Raw genomic sequence first — 18,529 nt, 5'->3', positions numbered from 1 at the left:
ACGATAAATATACCAGTAAACTTCAACCTCGATTTATATAACAGGGCGATAACCACATCTAAACATAGAAATTTAACACTGTTGGGAGCACCATTTCTTGCATGAGTTTAAGAGTTTTTGGTTCATTTGATTTCCATGCTTTGTGTTATATTATATCACACTCTATCAGAAAATTACATCGCAAAACAGAAATTTTGACCCTCTTCTTTATTCGAGAAGATAGATAATTATGTTATGTATATTGATGTATTGAATAACTAAAACTTCACATTCAATTCATAACTGATGTCATTTATTTTTTAATCATTTAATCAAATATTAATTCCCCCCCCCACCCCCAAGAATTCTCGAATAACAAAAAATTAACTGATAATAATATCTCCACTAAATATGGTTACATAATAATTATATATCAATATTTGATGAAACAAAATTTCCTTACTTTTCGATTTTCGTCTTCAGTAAGACTACTTTTGCATTAGGACAGGTGACCAGATCTTTGCAGGTTCTATAAAAAGCTATATTCTCAATACTGTATTCCTTCTTCAAGAACTGTTCAAACTCCTTCTCACCCGTCTTGTCATGTAGCAGATCTTCAAAGCTAACCGCCCACTTCTTTATACGGTTCACAGTTGGTACATCTACTCTGTGAAACACAAAATAATTTCATATAATTCAAATAATGTTAAATGACTCATACAGAAAACAGTAACCTTTCACCACTGGTACAATATCTTAATTTTCTCTTTTCCTGACTTTTTAATGAAGAGTTTCTATGTCAACATTTTCCGAATTAATTTTGTATAATGGACTGGTCCAGCTTTGTTTAAGGTACAGTCTATTTTTTGACTGCTATTATAGCTGTAGAAAATGTCTACAATATTATAAAAATTTCAATAATGGATAATTAAAACAACATGTGGCGCCATGGCCCAAGTGGTTTACAAGTCAGACTAGTAATCTAAGGATTGCTGGATACGTTGGATCAAACCCTGTCAGGAGCAAGCAGTCTTTTCCATGAGCAAGGAACTTTACACTCGTTGCTTAGTACTGGTTGGTTCCAGGAAAGCATTCCAGAGTGCTTCAATAAGCTTATAGCTTCCAACACAATAAAACTAAAATAAATACCTCCTCCTGTCTATAGATTGGGGGCATGATGGTGAACAAGAGTGCAAACTTTCAAAACCATATGTTAATGGACTTTGAAAATATTTGAAGTTGTACGCAACTTTTAATGTAAATTTTAAGTAAAAAGGGGCATAATTCTGTTAAAATGCTTGATAGAGTTATCTTCTCCTTTCTACAGGTTGGGGTCATGATGGTGAACAAGTGTGCAAAGTTTCAAAGCCATATGTCAATGGACTTTGAAAATATTTGAGTTGGTACACAAAGTTTAACATAAGTGGTTGCGCCGACACTGACGACGCTCAGGTGCCTAGGACAGCTCTACTTATTCTTATCGAATAGTCGAGCTAAAAAAGGTCTCTCAACACTCCATGTGTTTTGAAAATCAAGTAAATGTTGATTTGACCATAATGATAAAAAACTTGTCTTATGTTTCTCAATATAAATATAACACACTGAAAAAGACCAAGATGGTCTGATTTATGAAGCATATGTGAGTTGGCCTGATTCATACGAGTTATTAAAGCTACATGCGCTCCAGATGAGTCAAAATATTTCAATAAAATCAAACTTGAGAAAAATGTTCTAAGATGTAAGGAAAAGTAAAAAGTGTCAAGATTCAAGTAATATTTTACATATTATGTGCGATTTATGACTGATTTTTCAGTGTTTACAACTATATTTCTACTGCGTTACTAACGCAGTAAAGGCTATTTATGCATATTTTGACCACTTTTTGGTAATTTACCTGGTTTGTAAGTGCCATTGATAATGTTTAAATTGTGTCCTTTTGGTTACTTCACAATATTACACATGAAAAAAAATATTTTCAAAATTTTCATGAAAATTAGCATGATTCTGGAGGCGTGCTGCTTTAATGAATACAATACCTTAGTATATAAAGATGGAGTGAACGAAATTTGTGATATAAAAATAATAAATAGTAACTTTCACTTTGACCTCTTAATAAAAAGGACTACAGTCACAAGTATGTAAGTATCAAATCTACATAAACATACTTATACACATCCTGCATGTCATTATTCAATATACATGTTTGATGAAAAGTGACACACTTCTAAACTTGATTATTTAACACATGGATATTGTATGCAAACAGAATAAAATGTTCTAGAACAAAATGTCCACCCTTCAAAGCATTGGGGGTGGGGGTGGTAGGCAGCACAAATGGCAGTCCTTTAAAAACATACAGGGGGAAGGGGGTGGGGGCAAATGTCCACCACCTCCAAAAAAGGAGGCAAACTTCTGGGAAGCAACTGTCCTGGTGTCAAAATTTATGTCCTAGAAAATATACACATATACACATGTATTTCTGTCATACAGGTTTTAAGGAATTATTTCTTTTTAAAATTCAAACAACAATTATGTAAACTACAGGTTGCAGATAAATAGATTGTTACATTTTATGTGTAACTGTGCGACGTCAGTATTTTGTATATCATGCATCACATTGACTCTATAGCTGTACTGTAATCTTTATAAGCAGCATAGACAGTCATTTTACAGTCATACCGTACATTAGTGTACCAAGATTCAGATAAACTTCTGGTTATTATATTGAGACATTAATAGCAGCAGAAATAAAAACTTATACCGAGGCTTATTTTTGTCTTTTTAATACTTCCTCTTTCAGTGTAAATGACTTTTGAATGAAAATATTTTAGAAACAATCAACATGTTTATTTAAATTTGGCAGACAACAGAGCCTTAGCAGATTTCATGAATATGCAAGCTGCCATACATCTATAATAACAGTTGTATCTCGGCCAGTTGAAATATGATCCATATATTTTAGTCCAATTACATAAAAGGCTAAAATTAAAATTAAACTTTTTTTCCTTCAACCATGTATTACCCTGTCCCTGTCTGTCAGGACCCTTTAGCTTTGATTTAGATTGTATTGCTATATACATTTTCTTGTTCACAGTCATCATTCTGCTTGTATAAGAATTCTGTTACTGTCCCTATACTCAAAATGTTTTACAAAAAATAAACAAGAGCTGTCACAGGAGACTGCAAGGTCGACTAATAAAAAACTGGACGCTGTAAGGAAGGCAAAACTATGAAAGAAAAATCAATTATGTATAATTATGTTTTAAGTTATAGTAAAAAAATAACATTGTAAACATAAATTCCAAGATCAAGGGGTATAATTCTAGAAATAGTCTCGCTAGAGTTATGAACCTTGTCACACAACATGTGTGTAATGATAAGAAATATATATTTGAAGTTTGAAGTAGATACCTTAAAAAGTAAAGAAGTTATAATATTTCATAAAGAAAATCCTAAGTTCAAAGAGAGATAAATCTGTAAATATTGCTTCAAGAGTTATAAAAATTGTCACATAAAATGAAATTGATGATAAGGTATGAGTATTTGAAGTTTGAGGTAGATACCTTTAAAACTTAAAAGTTCATAGTAAAAAATAACTTTTTTCTAATAAAAAAATCTAAGTTTATGGGGAGATAATTCTTGCAATATTGGTGTTAGAGTTATGAACCTTGTCACATAAAATGTGGATGATGATAAGGTACATATATGTATGAAATTGATCCCTTAAGAAATAAAGAAGTAACAGTAAAAATAGTATTTTTTAAGGAAAATTCTAAGTTCAAGAGGAGATTAATCTGAAAATATTGGTGCTAGAGTTATGAACCTTGTCACATAAGATGAGAATGATAATAAAGTACATATATTTGAAGTATGAAGTTGATACCTTAAGAAATAAAGAAGTAACAGTAAAAAAAAGTATTTTTTCAGGAAAATTCTATGTTCAAGGGGAGATAAACCTGAAAATATTGGTGCTAGAGATATGAACCTTGTCACATAAGATGTGTTTGATGATAAGGAACATATATTTAAAGTATGAAATTGATCCCTTAGAAATAAAGAAGTAACAGTAAAAAATAGTATTTTTTAAGGAAAATTCTAAGTTCAAGGGGAGATAAACCTGAAAATATTGGTGCTAGAGTTATGAACCTTATCACATAAGATGTGGTTGATGATAAGGAACACATATTTGAAGTATGAAGTTTATCCCTTAAGAAACTAGAAATGTGTCCATAGGCCACGGATGCCCACACACGCCATTGCTCTGTCAATCTTATGACTCTAGGTCAAATATTTTTTGGACTACATGTGCCACAAGTTGAAAACTAAAAATCAACAAAGGGCCATAATTCTGTTAAATTTGGTCGCAGCAAAAATTCCTTCCTTTACTACCATCTACACATTAAGGTTGTTCATCTCTGGAAGTTTAAGCAAAATCTGTCATCCGGTTTAAGAGGAGTTGCTTCACAAAATTTCTACATAGTATATAGTGAAAAAATCAACAAAGGGCCATAATTCTGTTAAATTTGGTCGCAGCAAAAATTCCTTCCTTTACTACCATCTGCACATTACGGTTGTTTATCCCTGGAAGTTTAAGCAAAATCTGCCATCCGGTTTAAGAGGAGTTGCGTTCACAAGATTTCAGGACGTATGGACAGACAGACGGACACTCGGACGGACAAGTGCAATGCTATATGCTCCCACTCTGTGGAGGCATAATAAAGAAGTAACTGAAATAAAAAGTATTTTTTAAGGAAAATTCTAAGTTCAAGGGGAGATAAATCTGAAAATATTGGCGCTAGAGTTATGAACCTTATCACATAAGATGTGGTTGATGATAAGGAACATATATTTGAAGTTTGAAGTTGATACCTTTAGAAATGACAAAGTTATAGTGAAAAATATTTTACTGCACCAAAACTTTAATCTGAAATCTGGACGCGGACGCCGACGCCACCGCCGACGCCGGGGCGAGTAGGACAGCTCTCCATATACTTCGTATAGTCGAGCATAAAACTTACAAGTCTCTATTAATATCCCACATTGTCTCGTCATCAGTGATCCAGGGATTGCTCGGTTGAGCTAGGCGTGGCTCTAACAGTGGATCGTACTGCATATACTGAATATTATGCTGGAAAAATCTGAAAATCACAAGAAGAGAAAGTTAGTAATTTAATGAAAGGTTACTTTGTGAAAAGATTGAACGTAAACAAATAATAGACATTTTCTATCATTATAGTACCCATTCGATCCATGCATGCTCAGGTAAGCTGATAAATATCAGTTTTATAGCAACGCATAACCTACCAAAAGAAAAAGAAACTTTTTTCTTTATAGCAACTCTTAACAAAACATTATAGATCTTAACTTTTTCAGCAAATCAGCAAATCCTTATTAAAACCCAGAAGTTTTTCTTTAAATACTTGTCAAAACAAAAGTGAAGATGCCTAAATTATAGATTATTTTTGTTTAAATGCTCAGAATTTTGTTTAATGCCCAGGGAAAAGTATCAGTGATGAAAAAAACATTAAATGAAATAAATTGATTTTGGTCAAAATAGCAGGCCGACCATTCATGTGGTCCAGTACTTCAATTAGCATTGGATAGCCACATCATATAATGAATTTCATGTCCCCATATTCAATGCATACAACTATAAGACATTTACAAAACGAAGGAAATATTTTCTTCCCGATTTCGTAATCTGTGGTTGCCGATCTTGTGATATCTAAATGCGTGATTGATACGCTGAACAAATTTCTCACAGAAATGTAAATATATATACAGAGCTTCTAAATAGAGAATCAAAATTCATTTCCCCCGATAATATTTGTAGGTCTGTGATATGTAAAGCATGTCTGGAGGACATTAATCAAATACTTTATTTATGTATTTTATATCCTAGTAAATTGTAGAGGGGAAAAACATCTTCCCTTTTCCTCTTCTGAATGAAAAAGAAAATGACATAACATCATGACATAGATTATTAATGTCTAAATTTAGAAACCACCGCAGTGACACAATTTTGTTTTTGATTTTGCATTTTCTTGGTTAGGTTTCATATGGTTTATTGATTAGACTTTATATATTTATATCTTTGTAAACTGTCGAAGAGAAAACATCCTCCCTTTTTCTGTTCTGAATATCATGACACAGTTTCTAAGTGTCTAAATTTAGAAACCACCAATGTGACACAATTTTCTTTTTCTTGGCACACTGACACTCTGTAAAGGTCATATGGCAACTTTTCAGCTTCACTGGTAGAGGAAGACCCCTCTAAAGGCTCTATGCATTATTTCACACACTAACAAGCATTTGAGTAGAATCACCTACCTTAATCATGTGAACTAGCTTGATAGCTTAATTATATGAAAGAATCTTAAGTCTCTTGCAGGATTCGTACCCTGCGTAGGGAGAGTGGGCCAAAGCCATCTACCTTTTCCAATCAGCGTTGAAGGTCATATAAGTGGCACACAGTAAGTCATACTGATTTAAATTTGGAACATAATGCTGAACCCAGGGAAATGTTAAGAGATAGGATTAGGTTAAAGGTTTAAACACCTTACTCGTGGGAATATGGGTAATTGACCTAGTGACCTTGATTTATATTTTAAATACCATAATCTATATTCAGTTTCAGAGATTACAGCATGAATTTTTTTTTAAATCATGTAACAGTATAGAGTCAGGTCCAGCTACAAAGATGCTGCCACCTCAGTCTGTACTGGTGGCAAAGCTTGGTATACTAGTACCTCACAATTCAAACCAATTTCATAAACAGTGGTGCTTTTAATAAATGGATGTAAAAATAGCAGTACGGTATCAACAAAGGATTTTTACAGTACAAGAATTCTGACAAATTTCTCATATTCAGTATAACCTCAGAGTTATGTCCATAGCTGACCCTATATAGAGCAATAACCTCTGTTACAAACATATTAATTACCAAACAGATTAATTTCTTTCAGATATTGTTAACGTTTCTAATGGCGTCAATATGTAATGCTGCTTTATGTGACGTCAGATGTTTACGTTGACACCATCAGTATTTTTGTTTTGTTATTATGAAGCTTGTCAGTTTAAATCTGGGACAATGTATTGAGAAAAGTCAAAATTGGTATGTTTCGTTTAACAAATAAGCGCAATTGTTTTTACAAGATAATTTACACTAAGATTTAAATTTAAAGATATAAAAGTTCTAATTACATTTATTGTGTAATTGGTATATAATTTTATTGATGATGTGAATGTTTATATGTGTATTATTTATTGTGATAGTACATTTTCTGATGATGAACCAGATAGGTTCGAAACCGGTAGATCTTAATTAAAATATTGTTCATATTTATCCGGTGTTGACGTGTGATTTCTTTATATTCTTCCTTTTCATCCAGTTTATTTATTGAACAGTTCAAATGTAAATGAATATTTTCAGAGAATTGCTAATCATTGGTTAATAAATTAACACTTACATGTATCAACCCTTATGAATATCAAGGAAATAAAAGTTAAAGACGCATACTTGTTTACATTTATTTAAAGAGAAACCAAAAGTTCCTGATCAACCTATTTACAAAAACAGTATCATTTCTTCCCAAAGTTTTGACTAGGCAGTACAGTACAACCAGTGTAGACCAACATCTCTAGGTTGCTGAGGTTTTACTATACTGTCTTTTGTTTGTCCATCTTGTCAAACATTTCATCAAAAACTAATTATAACTTTACTTAAAATACAGCACGTTTGTAAGATAACTTTTCATTGGATAATCTTGAGTTTTATATAATCCATATACATAGTTGCTGTCGATTTATAAAGTAATTTCATTTTTCTCTCTTGAAATGGAAGTTTGCAGGATTATAAGTTCACTGTCAAGATTCTTGAAAGGTTATATGGCCATATATATACACTTGTTTGTAATATAATTGGAGCCATTATATACAAACAACCATTTATATAGGGCCATAATATAACCTGTCAAAAATCTTTTTAACTAATAATATAGACTTTTTGGACACAATTTTATATTATGACATAGAACTGTCTTAACTATGAATAAATCTGGGCCTCATGCTAAGGAAAACCCTTATTTGAATGAAATACAATCAAAGAGCAAAATTGAACGATTGGTTTCACAATATCTGATTAACAATGTCTCTATTCAAACATTTTTTTTTTAAAATAAACAAGGAAATTAAGTCAAATATGACATAATAAATTTATATTAAACACTTTTATTGTCTTGTATTGAAACTCATACTGAATTATTAATCACAATATTCCAACAATTTTTTTAACCTTTTAGATAAAAATTATTGTTCTTTACAATGATCGTCTTGTGTATATGTTCTTTTTCTTTTCTTTTAATTTAATTTCAGTGTAAAAAAAAATTATGTACAAAACTTACATTTCAAGTGATTTTGAAAACTTCATACGTGGTTTTGTCAAGGCTTTCTTCAAATACGCAATCTGGAAAAACAACAACAATTGAATAGAACTTTCAAATGTTTTTAGTACATTTACATTTTCAACAGAAAGAGGCAAATGCATCAGAACAAGAATCCTACTCAGTGTGTGGGGGATCTAGCCCCTGGAAATACAGGTTCATTATAAACATGATTCTTTGGCCCAAAGAGTCAAAGAATTGAGTCTTACAAGTATTTGTCACTTATTGTATTCACATTATAATTCAGGTAGGTAGAAATATACACAGCATGATCACATCGCCTTAGTGCAATAATGAATAAGTTCTTCTATATTTGATAGCAATTATTCAGTTATTGCACTAAGGTGACGAATATTACTCACATTCCTATGCAGAGACAGTCAGATTGTAAAATACCTATTTAGCTACCCCATCATTCATTGGAACTATCCCTTGCTAATTTGGCACTTAAACAATATGCAGCACATTTGACCTGGCAATGCTGGGTCAGATGTATTAAAAATTGACTTATAACCCCTGCTCCCCCCACCCCTCCCCCCCCCCCCCCAACAACTCACTCTGTCCTGGGTTGGTAGGCTAGGAGTATAATTAACTACTGTATTAAACTTATTGTCACTATGAATGTATATATTTAACAACAATTGACATCAGACTCAGTGCTTAGCTTAAACAAAAAAAATCAATTAAAATCTTCTTTTCTGACAAAAATACAATGAAATAGGGCAACAAATAAATGTTACTTTCAATTTTTGTCAAACAGAATTCAGATTATCAGATATAAATTTCCCATGTCTATCAGCTTCGTTTCCAAGCTTTATCATTAACTAAATATATATGACAAATGTAGATAGATTTCACACAATGCCTATAGATAACCTGTAAGTAATTAACAAAACCTGTGACAACATCCTAGCAAAAGTGAATAAGCTGGATAAAAATAATTCTCATCAGGCAATGACCTTAGTAAGGCAGATTTTATCTTGACTTATAAGATGTAGGTTCTTGACACTATGGTATTTCTATGAATGTGTGACCTTTAAACTGTGATATCAAAACATATTTTATATAATCATGCATTCTTGTACTAAATTCTAGCTTTTCAAGTAATGACATTAAAAACTAACACATGTCAGAACTTGAAATGCAGTACTTTTAGAAACAATATACAGTATTTATCTACCTCTTTAACTTTAAGATCCCTATTCTTCTTCTTTCTTGCTGCCATTTGACTTGGTTGAAAACATCTGCTTGGTCCTTCCTCCAAATATTTCACTTGACCAGGCTGTAAGAGATGAAAATATCAGTTTATTATAACATTTTTTTGAAAATTGTCTTTCCAAATGTCCTATCTGTAAATTTCTTAGTTGGGATTTTGTCATACCTGTAATTTTCATGAGAGGGGATTTTGTCTATCTGTAAATTTCTTAGGAGGGATTTTGTCCTACCTGTAAATTTCATGAGGGGATTTTGTCCTACCTGTAACTTTTATGAGAGGGGATTTTGTCCTACCTGTAAATTTCATGAGAGGGGATTTTGTCCTATCTGTAAAATTCTTAGAAGAGATTTTGTCCTACCTGTTACTTTCATGAGTGGGGATTTTGTCCTATCTGTAAATTTCATGGGAGGGATTTTGTCCTACCTGTAAATTTCACAGAAGGGCATTAAATTTTGTCCACTTTCTCATTTTTAGATGGGAGGGTTTTTGTCCAACACTGTAGCAGTATAGAGTACAGTCAGGCCAGCCTGCATACCTTTTCAGTCAGACTAGATTCTACACTGTTAGCTGTGTTTCAAACTTTATGTAGAAATAGCTTGAATAAACAATAAACATATCTAAATGCAAACAAGAGCAAGTCCTTTCTAAAATGCAAATCTTTCTAAAATGCAAACAAGAGCAAGCCCTTTCTAAAATGCAAATCAGGGCAAGTCCTTTCTTAAATACAAATCAGGGCAAATCCTTTTTTAAACACAATTCAGGGCCAGTCCTTTCTTAAATACAAATCAGTGCAAGTCCTTTCTTAAACACAATTAAGGGCCAGTTCTTTCTTAAATACAAATCAGGGCAAGTCCTTTCATAAACACCATGACCATGAAATGTTGATGGATATAAATACAACAAATGGTATATCTTACTAGTCTGCACTATGTTTTCTGGACTTTAACTCAAAATGCATGCTTTACACATATATTTGTGTTCAAAAATCAAGTAAAGATGATTTTAAATTTTGTTGAAAAAAATCATAATAACCTGTATGGTACATTTATTATTTTGCATATCTTCTTTTATTTTCTCTCGTACTTTCTGTGTTAAAACTCTCCGCAATTTTTGCGTATGAATATCAAATCCTTTCACTTCAAAGAAATTTGTCATGTCCATACTTTTTGGTCGTTTCCGTGGAGATTTGTCCACGGTTTCATTTATACTGTGTAAACTTCGTGGATGTTTTGTCTTTAACAGTCCAGGACTATAACTCAAAGGTCTAGATTTTCTAGGAGAAAACTGGTTTTCTGCAGAGTCTAAACTTCTTGGTCTTTTTTTCACATCTATGGTAGGATCAAATGGTGCAATATGAGGAGGGGGGTAAAACTTTACGTGCTGTATCACTGATTCTACCATGATGTCAGGAACCGAATCTTTAGACTCGCTTTCCATGTCCTCTTTATCAGAGAGATCCACCATTTCATCTAAAATTTCTGCATCAGAAGCAATACTATGAGACAGTTTCGGTTTCAACTCCTCGTGATCTTTCGTCTCTGTCCCATCACTAGGTATGTTGTCATTGTCAGCGTCACAAGCAGTCTTTTCCTGTTTAGTCTCTTCAGCATCATCCGGAGGCTTGTCTTCAGACTTTTTCCGAGGTTCCCCACAGTACACTTGCTGACTATTCCTATTCCATGGTTTCTGGGAATCGCTCCTCTGCACGGTTGCCGTGCGCTTCACAGACTCCGCCTCCTGTGGCTCCTCATTCTCGGGTTTACCTGCCACACAGCTAAGACCTCCCATTGTAATGTCACACAAACATGTCAACTGAAAATTTTCCCGAACTTATCCCCATACATCGAATGTACATGTGTACCTTAGCAACTACTGTGCAACTATCTACTTGAATTTTAACATTCCATCAATACACTATAACCAAATCATTAACATTTATCTCCGAATGACAGCAAATAAACATAGTTCCACTGCATGATGGATCCACCACAAGAAAGCCTAAGCACAATTGCACATAAAATTTAAATTCTATGACTTTCCAAACTTTGAAAAACAATGCAAAAAGATATAAAATTTCCTGTACAGTAGGTCAGACGGAGAAACAGGAAGTTTTCAACATTAATTTTATCTTATGTTATTTCAATGTCACCACTTCCCTTCTACACACACATGAATTCAAGTGCTCACAGGGGGCACTTATAAGGGGAGAAAATATAAGTGAAATTTGCTGATGTAATGATCTTTCATTTCTGTTTTCTTCCTAAAATTATAATTCATTTTTGGTCACAAGAATGTTAGTGTCTTAATTTATTACAGAGGTAAGTATGACAACAATTTTCAAATCAAGTGTCCCTCACTTTGCAAGGTGTTAACATTAAAAATATCTAAGATATCTGCCTTCTAAGACCTTGTAGATTCTAACAAGAAATTTCCTATAATTGTTCCTATGCAATAAAATAAATCCCCACCTCTTTCAGGGATTCAGTTCTAATCTGAGGGCTATCATTTGAACAAGCTTGGTAGTGATCCATTTATCCTTGTATCATAGTTTGGGGATCTTTCTGTTGAAAATGTGTCAGAGTTAAATTGTATACATATACATGCAAAATGCGTAAACTGGAGTGCAGGTATTAGTTACCTGCACTCCAGAGCATGCCCATTGATTGGCTCATTTATGCTGGGGTTTACATATTGTGACAGCAGAGAAAGGGAAAGCGACAGAAATTTCATATTCAGATGTTCGTTCATTGGTTCCTTTTTGTCGGGGTTTCATATTGTGACAACAAGGAACGTGTTTTTATGTTTGACTATGATACAAAAGAGAAAGAACATCAAAACACTCCGCAATCTGATTAATACTCGGGGGCTACGCACCCTCATACAAATCAGATAGCCTCGTGTTTCGATGCTCTTTCTATTACATATTACACATTTAATATTTAAACACTAGTCATTGAACTTTTATGACAATGAGATGATTTTTTATGTTAGCAACCTTATATTAAATTAACTGACCTCTAGGGTGGTGTCAATTTTCACTCAAGGGCCATGATTTGCACAACCTTGATTCAAGTTCATTAATCAAAAGACCTTGTGATTTCTAACTAAAGATTTATTAGTTTTCATAATGCAAGCATAATATATTAAACCAAGTGACCTTTGTGGGGCCAATTTTGACTATGATGCCTTAGTATAGGACCAACAGGCCATGTTAACATAAAATACCAAATCTCTAGGCCTTCAGAGTTAACACAAAAAAGATTTTTAGAGCTTTTCCTTCATTACTTAGCAGTAAAATTAGGTGACCACTAGAGCTGGGCCACTTTGACCACAGTGTCACCATGTAATACTTATATATAAATATCAACAAGACGATACTTACATCAAATATCTTAAGCTCAGGATACTTTACATCAAATACATCAAATATATCTAGGTTTTACAAGTTTTTTTTTAAAGTTTCTAAAGATTCATTAAAATGCACACCCTATTGTTTTGGCTCAGTGAATGTCTTTGATAGAACTTCAAGCCAGGTATATGAGATGCAAGTTTCCTCAAAACTTGCCAGTTAGTTAAAGAGATATCACACAACAATCATGGATGACAATTGATATTTATCAATCCCAAAAGCTTGCTAAGTCAGCACAGGTGAGCTGATCAGTTACTGTAAGAATCATTATCTCAAATTTAAGAATACGACAACATAACCTGAGATGAAGGCTACAATGTAAAGGTAAAACTTGTAACAGTAACTGTTACTATCTAACATAATAATCTCTTATATCACTTACATATTACAATACACACAACTGTCAACTTCAACAAATAAGAAAACAGTATTTGCAATGTCATTGAATGACAAAGCACCATTAACCTACCATACTTCTATAATAGACTTGCCCAGTTTTGAATCCGGCACTGCCCGCTGGTAATTGGAGGGTTAGCAAGATCAAAATGCTGAATACACCCATTGACATCTATATGAACTACCTAAATAACCGAGGTATATCGAGTGAAAAAATACCAGTTGTTTCCCTTATCTTAAAAATCTTAAAATCAATATCTCTAATGCTAAAACAATGCAAATTTTTCTGTTTTTAAACCACTAGTTTGGGGCTATTTAATGTCCGATTTTAAAATTTATTTCACCAGTGAAAAGCTTGTGATCTTAGCTTCTTCTCAGTATATATTTCAACACATTGTTTGACACTAAAGGTTTTTAAATTTAAGGTTGAACCTACCACAAGTCAGACCATTTTACATATGATTTATACAATGAGCTACGCAACCAGTTATCTTTACTCGCAATTCTACTAATATGAATAGCCTCTTGTCTGCTAGTCCGGAGACTGTCAATCAGTGTATTTAACCCTTAGCTTGGTGGAACCAAAAGTGATAAGCCTTTGTCACTAGTATAAAGCCAGACCAGCCTGGGTATCAAGGTGTAGTCTGACCAAGCTAGCTCAAATTTTTTTTGTCTCAATATTTGAAAGCCCTTAAATGTTGAATGGACTGCTCCAAATTCAAAGCAGGGCAAATCCATTACACAAATTCAGCAGATAAAGCTGGTTAAAATATAGGCTAATGACTATGTTTAGTGTCTGGTTGGGATTTTTTATCCTCACCTATCTGCAATGTTGCAATGCACTTTTCACCTAAGGGTCACTGTCTTACCCTTTCATCTAGCATTTATACTAAACAATAACAGCATGATATTTTCTATTTCTGTCATATCAGTCAATGAATATTTCATAAAATATAAATATTTAGAATTTGCCACTGATAAGATCAAGGTTAAATTCATTATTGAGTTATTGGTTATACAGCAAAGCTGGTGCATGCCTTTTTTTAAAGGCATTATTGAATGATGGACAATATTTCATAACAACATGTTTACATAAACTGCCAGTATAATGGCCTGCACTGCTTGCTATGTGGTATATGCTCACAGAGATACTCCGGAACTAGGCAATTACCAGTTATTCCCCATACCAAAAAACATTCAGTTACAAATTGATGAATATAGTTCAAAAACAAGCAGAACCCATTGATAACTCTATTGTGGACGATAGTGCACCATAAAGCTGTAACAGTAAAAGTTTGTTTGTACCTAGAGACTAAAATGAGCCACGTAACAACAAAACCAACATAGTGCGTTTGCGATCAGCATGGATCCAGACCAGCCTACGCATCCGCGCAGTCTGATCAGGATCCATGCTGTTTGCTTACAAACCCTATAACAAGTAGAGGAACTGATAGCGAACAGCATGGATCCTGATCAGACTGCGCGGATGCTCAGGCTGGTCTGGATCCATGCTGGTCGCAAACCTATTATGTTGGTTTTGTCATGGCGCGGCTCTAATGTAAACTAGAAATGTGTCATCATGCCACGGATGCCCCCGCATGCAGCCAAAATTTCAAATGCTATAATATTTAGTTCCAAATTTGTTTGCACAAATTATTTTTTTCATTCTATGTTCAAAGCCCTTAAAACTTTTCAATGTTAACACAAACCATTTTTATACAATGTTTAAGGCACTGAAATTATTCAGTCTTAACCTTTTGAAAATAGCATATTGCATATTTGTAGCCAAAATAATGGCTATATACATTTCCACAAAAGTATGAGTGCTGAAACTGAAAGTTCAAAATTTTTCCAACATTCAGGAAAGATAAGTTTGTCCAAAATCATTGAACAACGACCAAATTCCAACTGAAACTGCTTATTCCTAAGATGTATCTATATTATTTTCAAAGTGAAAGGGACATAACTCTGCCAAAAATCATCGAACCATTACCAAATTCCATCTTGACCTGCGCATTCCTTTGACATATCCATATGTCAAATTTTGAGTTGAATATGTAACACTGTTGGGTTGATAATGAACAGAACTGTAAATTTTCATATCATTTTCAAAGTGAAAGGGGCATTACTCTGCCAAAAATCATTGAACCATGACCAAATTCGAACTTGGCTGCGCATTCCAAAAATATATCCATATGTCAAATTTGAGTTGAATGTGTAATACTGTTGGGGAGATAATAAACGGAAACTGAAAATTTCATATTATTTTTAAAGTGAAAGGGGCATAACTCTGCCAAAAATCATTGAACCATGACCAAATTTGAACTTGACCTGCGCATTCCTTTGACATATCCATATGTCAAATTTGAGTTGAATGTGTAATACTGTTGGGGAGATAATGAACGGAAACTGAAATTTTCATATTATTTTCAATGTAAAAGGGGCATTACTCTGCCAAAAATCATCAAACCATGACCAAATTTGAACTTGACCTGTATTTTCTCATGACATATCCATATGTCAAGTTTGAGTTGAATGTGTTGTACCGTTGGGGAGATAATGAACGGAAACTGAAAATTTCATATTATTTTCAAAGTAAAAGGGGCATAACTCTGCCAAAAATCATCGAACCATAACCAAATTTGAACTTGACCTGTATTTTCTCATGGCATATCCATATGTCAAGTTTGAGTTGAAAGTGTTGTACCGTTGGGGAGATAATGAACGGAAACTGAAAATTTCATATTATTTTCAAAGTAAAAGGGGCATAACTCTGCCAAAAATCATCGAACCATGACCAATTTCAAACTTGACCTGTATTTTCTCATGACATATCTATATGTCAAATTTGAGTTCAATATGTGCAACGGTTATTAAGATAATGAACGGAAACTGATGATGACGGAAGGACGGAAGGACGGAATGACGGAATTACGGAATGACGGAATGACGGAACAGGGTAACACTATATGCCCTTGCCATTATATGGCGGGGGCATAAAAAAAACGCACATTTGCCGAATTCTGGAAAACATCTTTTATAAAGAAGTGTACATAAATGACATAACGACAGCAATTTCTATAACAAGAGCCACTGCCTAGCAGGGGCCATGAATCAATTCCATGAACCATTAGGAAACTTATGGCCAATTGTAGCAAAGCCCACTAAATTTGACATCAAGTGTCAAGGGTCAAATTTAAGGCAAAAATCTAGCAAAATTCACAAATTTGACCTTGAAAGAAATAAAAAATAGTCAACTTTAAAGTTCCTGAAAGCTCAAGCGGGATAAATCTTTGTAAACAACAACAATGAGCAACATCATGTCCAGGGAGTGGTTATTATTTTCATAGGTTGTACCAGTTATCTACCATATATTAAAAGGTTAATACATAATAAATAACATACTAGCTACTTCCCCTATATATATATAGATAACAAAGTTGGTGTTGATATGATGTGTTAATTAAAGGTGCATCACACAGATTTTAAAAATCAAATTTTGATAATTGATAAGATATTCAAAAAGAGGGCCATGATGGCCCTGGGGTCGCTCACCTGTACATAGGCCCCCAGGGCGGGGCCAGTTTAAACCAAAGGGCTTTTATTTGAACAAACTTGGAAGACACCCATTAGAAGATGTTTCATGATGTTAAGTTTTTACTATACACAAATAATGAAAAACAATGACTTTTGCCCCCTTCCCCCCTCCCCTGGCAGGGCCAATTTTAACCCAAGGGCTTTTATTTGAACAAACTTGGTAGACACCCATTAGAACATGTTTCATGCTAAATATCTTAGCTCTAGCTCTTTGGGTTCTTTAAAAGATTTTTAAGTTTTTAATTACTATATGCAATATAGGGAAAATCAATGACCCCCTAGGGCGGGGCCAATTTTGACCCAAGGGCTTTTATTTGAACAAACTTGGTAAACATCCATTAGAACATGTTTCATGCTTAATATCTTAGCTCTAGCTCTTTGGGTTCTTTAAAAGAAGATTTTTCAGTATTAACTCTATGTATATAGGGAAAATCAATGACCCCTGGGGCGGGGCCAATTTTGACCCCAGGGCTTTTATTTGAACAAATTTGGTAGACACCCATTAGAAGATGTGTCATGCTAAATATCTTAGCTCTAGCTCTTTGGGTTCTTTAAAAGAAGATTTTTAAGTTTTTACTACATGTATATAGGGAAAATCAATGACCCCTGGGGCTAGGCCAATTTTGACCCCAGGGCTTTTATTTGAACAAACTTAGTAGACACTCATTAGAAGATGTTTCATGTTAATATCTAAGCTCTAGCTCTTTGGGTTCTTTAAAAGAAGATTTTTTTAAGTTTTTACTATATGCATATAGGGAAATCAAAGACCCCCTGGGGCGGGCCAATTTTGACCCCAGGGCTTTTATTTGAACAAACTTGGTAGACACCCATTAGAAGATGTTTCATGCTAAATATCTTAGCTCTAGCTCTTTTGGGTTCTTTAAAAGTAATTTTTTTAAGTTTTTACTATATGCATATAGGGAAAATCAATGACCCCCTGGGGCGGGGCCAATTTTGACCCCAGGGCTTTTATTTGAACAAACTTGGTAGACATCCATTAGAAGATGTTTCATGCTTAATATCTTAGGTCTAGCTCTTTGGGTTCTTTAAGAGAATTTTTTTTAAGTTTTTACTATATGCATATAGGGAAAATCAATGACCCCCTGGGGCGGGGCCAATTTTGACCCCAGGGCTTTTATTTGAACAAACTTGGTAGACATCCATTAGAGCATGTTTCATGCCAAATATCTAAGCTCTAGCTCTTTGGGTTTTTTAGAAGAAGATTTTTTAAAGTTTTTACTATATGCATATAGGGAAAATCAATGACCCCCTGGGGCGGGGCCAATTTTGATCCCAGTGCTTTTATTTGAACAATGTTGGTAGACACTCATTAGAAGATGTTTCATGCTTAATATCTTAGGTCTAGCTCTTTGGGTTCTTTAAAAGAAGATTTTTTTAAGTTTTTACTATATGCATATAGGGAAAATCAATGACCCCCTGGGGCGGGGCCAATTTTGACCCCAGGGCTTTTATTTGAACAATCTTGGTAGA

General features: G+C 33.8%; 1 protein-coding gene across 3 annotated transcripts in view; it reads right to left on the bottom strand.

Annotated features, from left to right (window-relative positions):
* The window catches only part of LOC132714078 (regulator of G-protein signaling 6-like), a 45,743-nt gene that overhangs the window by 9,240 nt on the left and 17,974 nt on the right, over positions 1-18,529 (bottom strand). The window contains exons 1-5 of one of the 3 annotated variants that reach the window (XM_060696814.1): positions 10,669-11,805; positions 9,601-9,702; positions 8,382-8,443; positions 4,998-5,117; positions 443-646 (exon numbers count right to left, since the gene is read on the bottom strand). In XM_060696814.1, coding sequence (XP_060552797.1) covers positions 443-646; positions 4,998-5,117; positions 8,382-8,443; positions 9,601-9,702; positions 10,669-11,424 — 1,244 coding nt within the window. In that variant the 5' untranslated portion in view covers positions 11,425-11,805. Of the gene's footprint in view, positions 1-442; positions 647-4,997; positions 5,118-8,381; positions 8,444-9,600; positions 9,703-10,668; positions 11,806-18,529 lie in introns of those variants that run through there. The other 2 variants (XM_060696815.1, XM_060696816.1) reach the window with 2 other exon arrangements.

This window comes from Ruditapes philippinarum, unplaced genomic scaffold (genome assembly GCF_026571515.1).
Source record: "Ruditapes philippinarum isolate M1 unplaced genomic scaffold, ASM2657151v2 ctg3949_1_1_1_1, whole genome shotgun sequence".
Lineage (NCBI taxonomy): Eukaryota > Metazoa > Mollusca > Bivalvia > Venerida > Veneridae > Ruditapes > Ruditapes philippinarum.
This window is presented reverse-complemented; position numbering and strand designations above follow the sequence as displayed.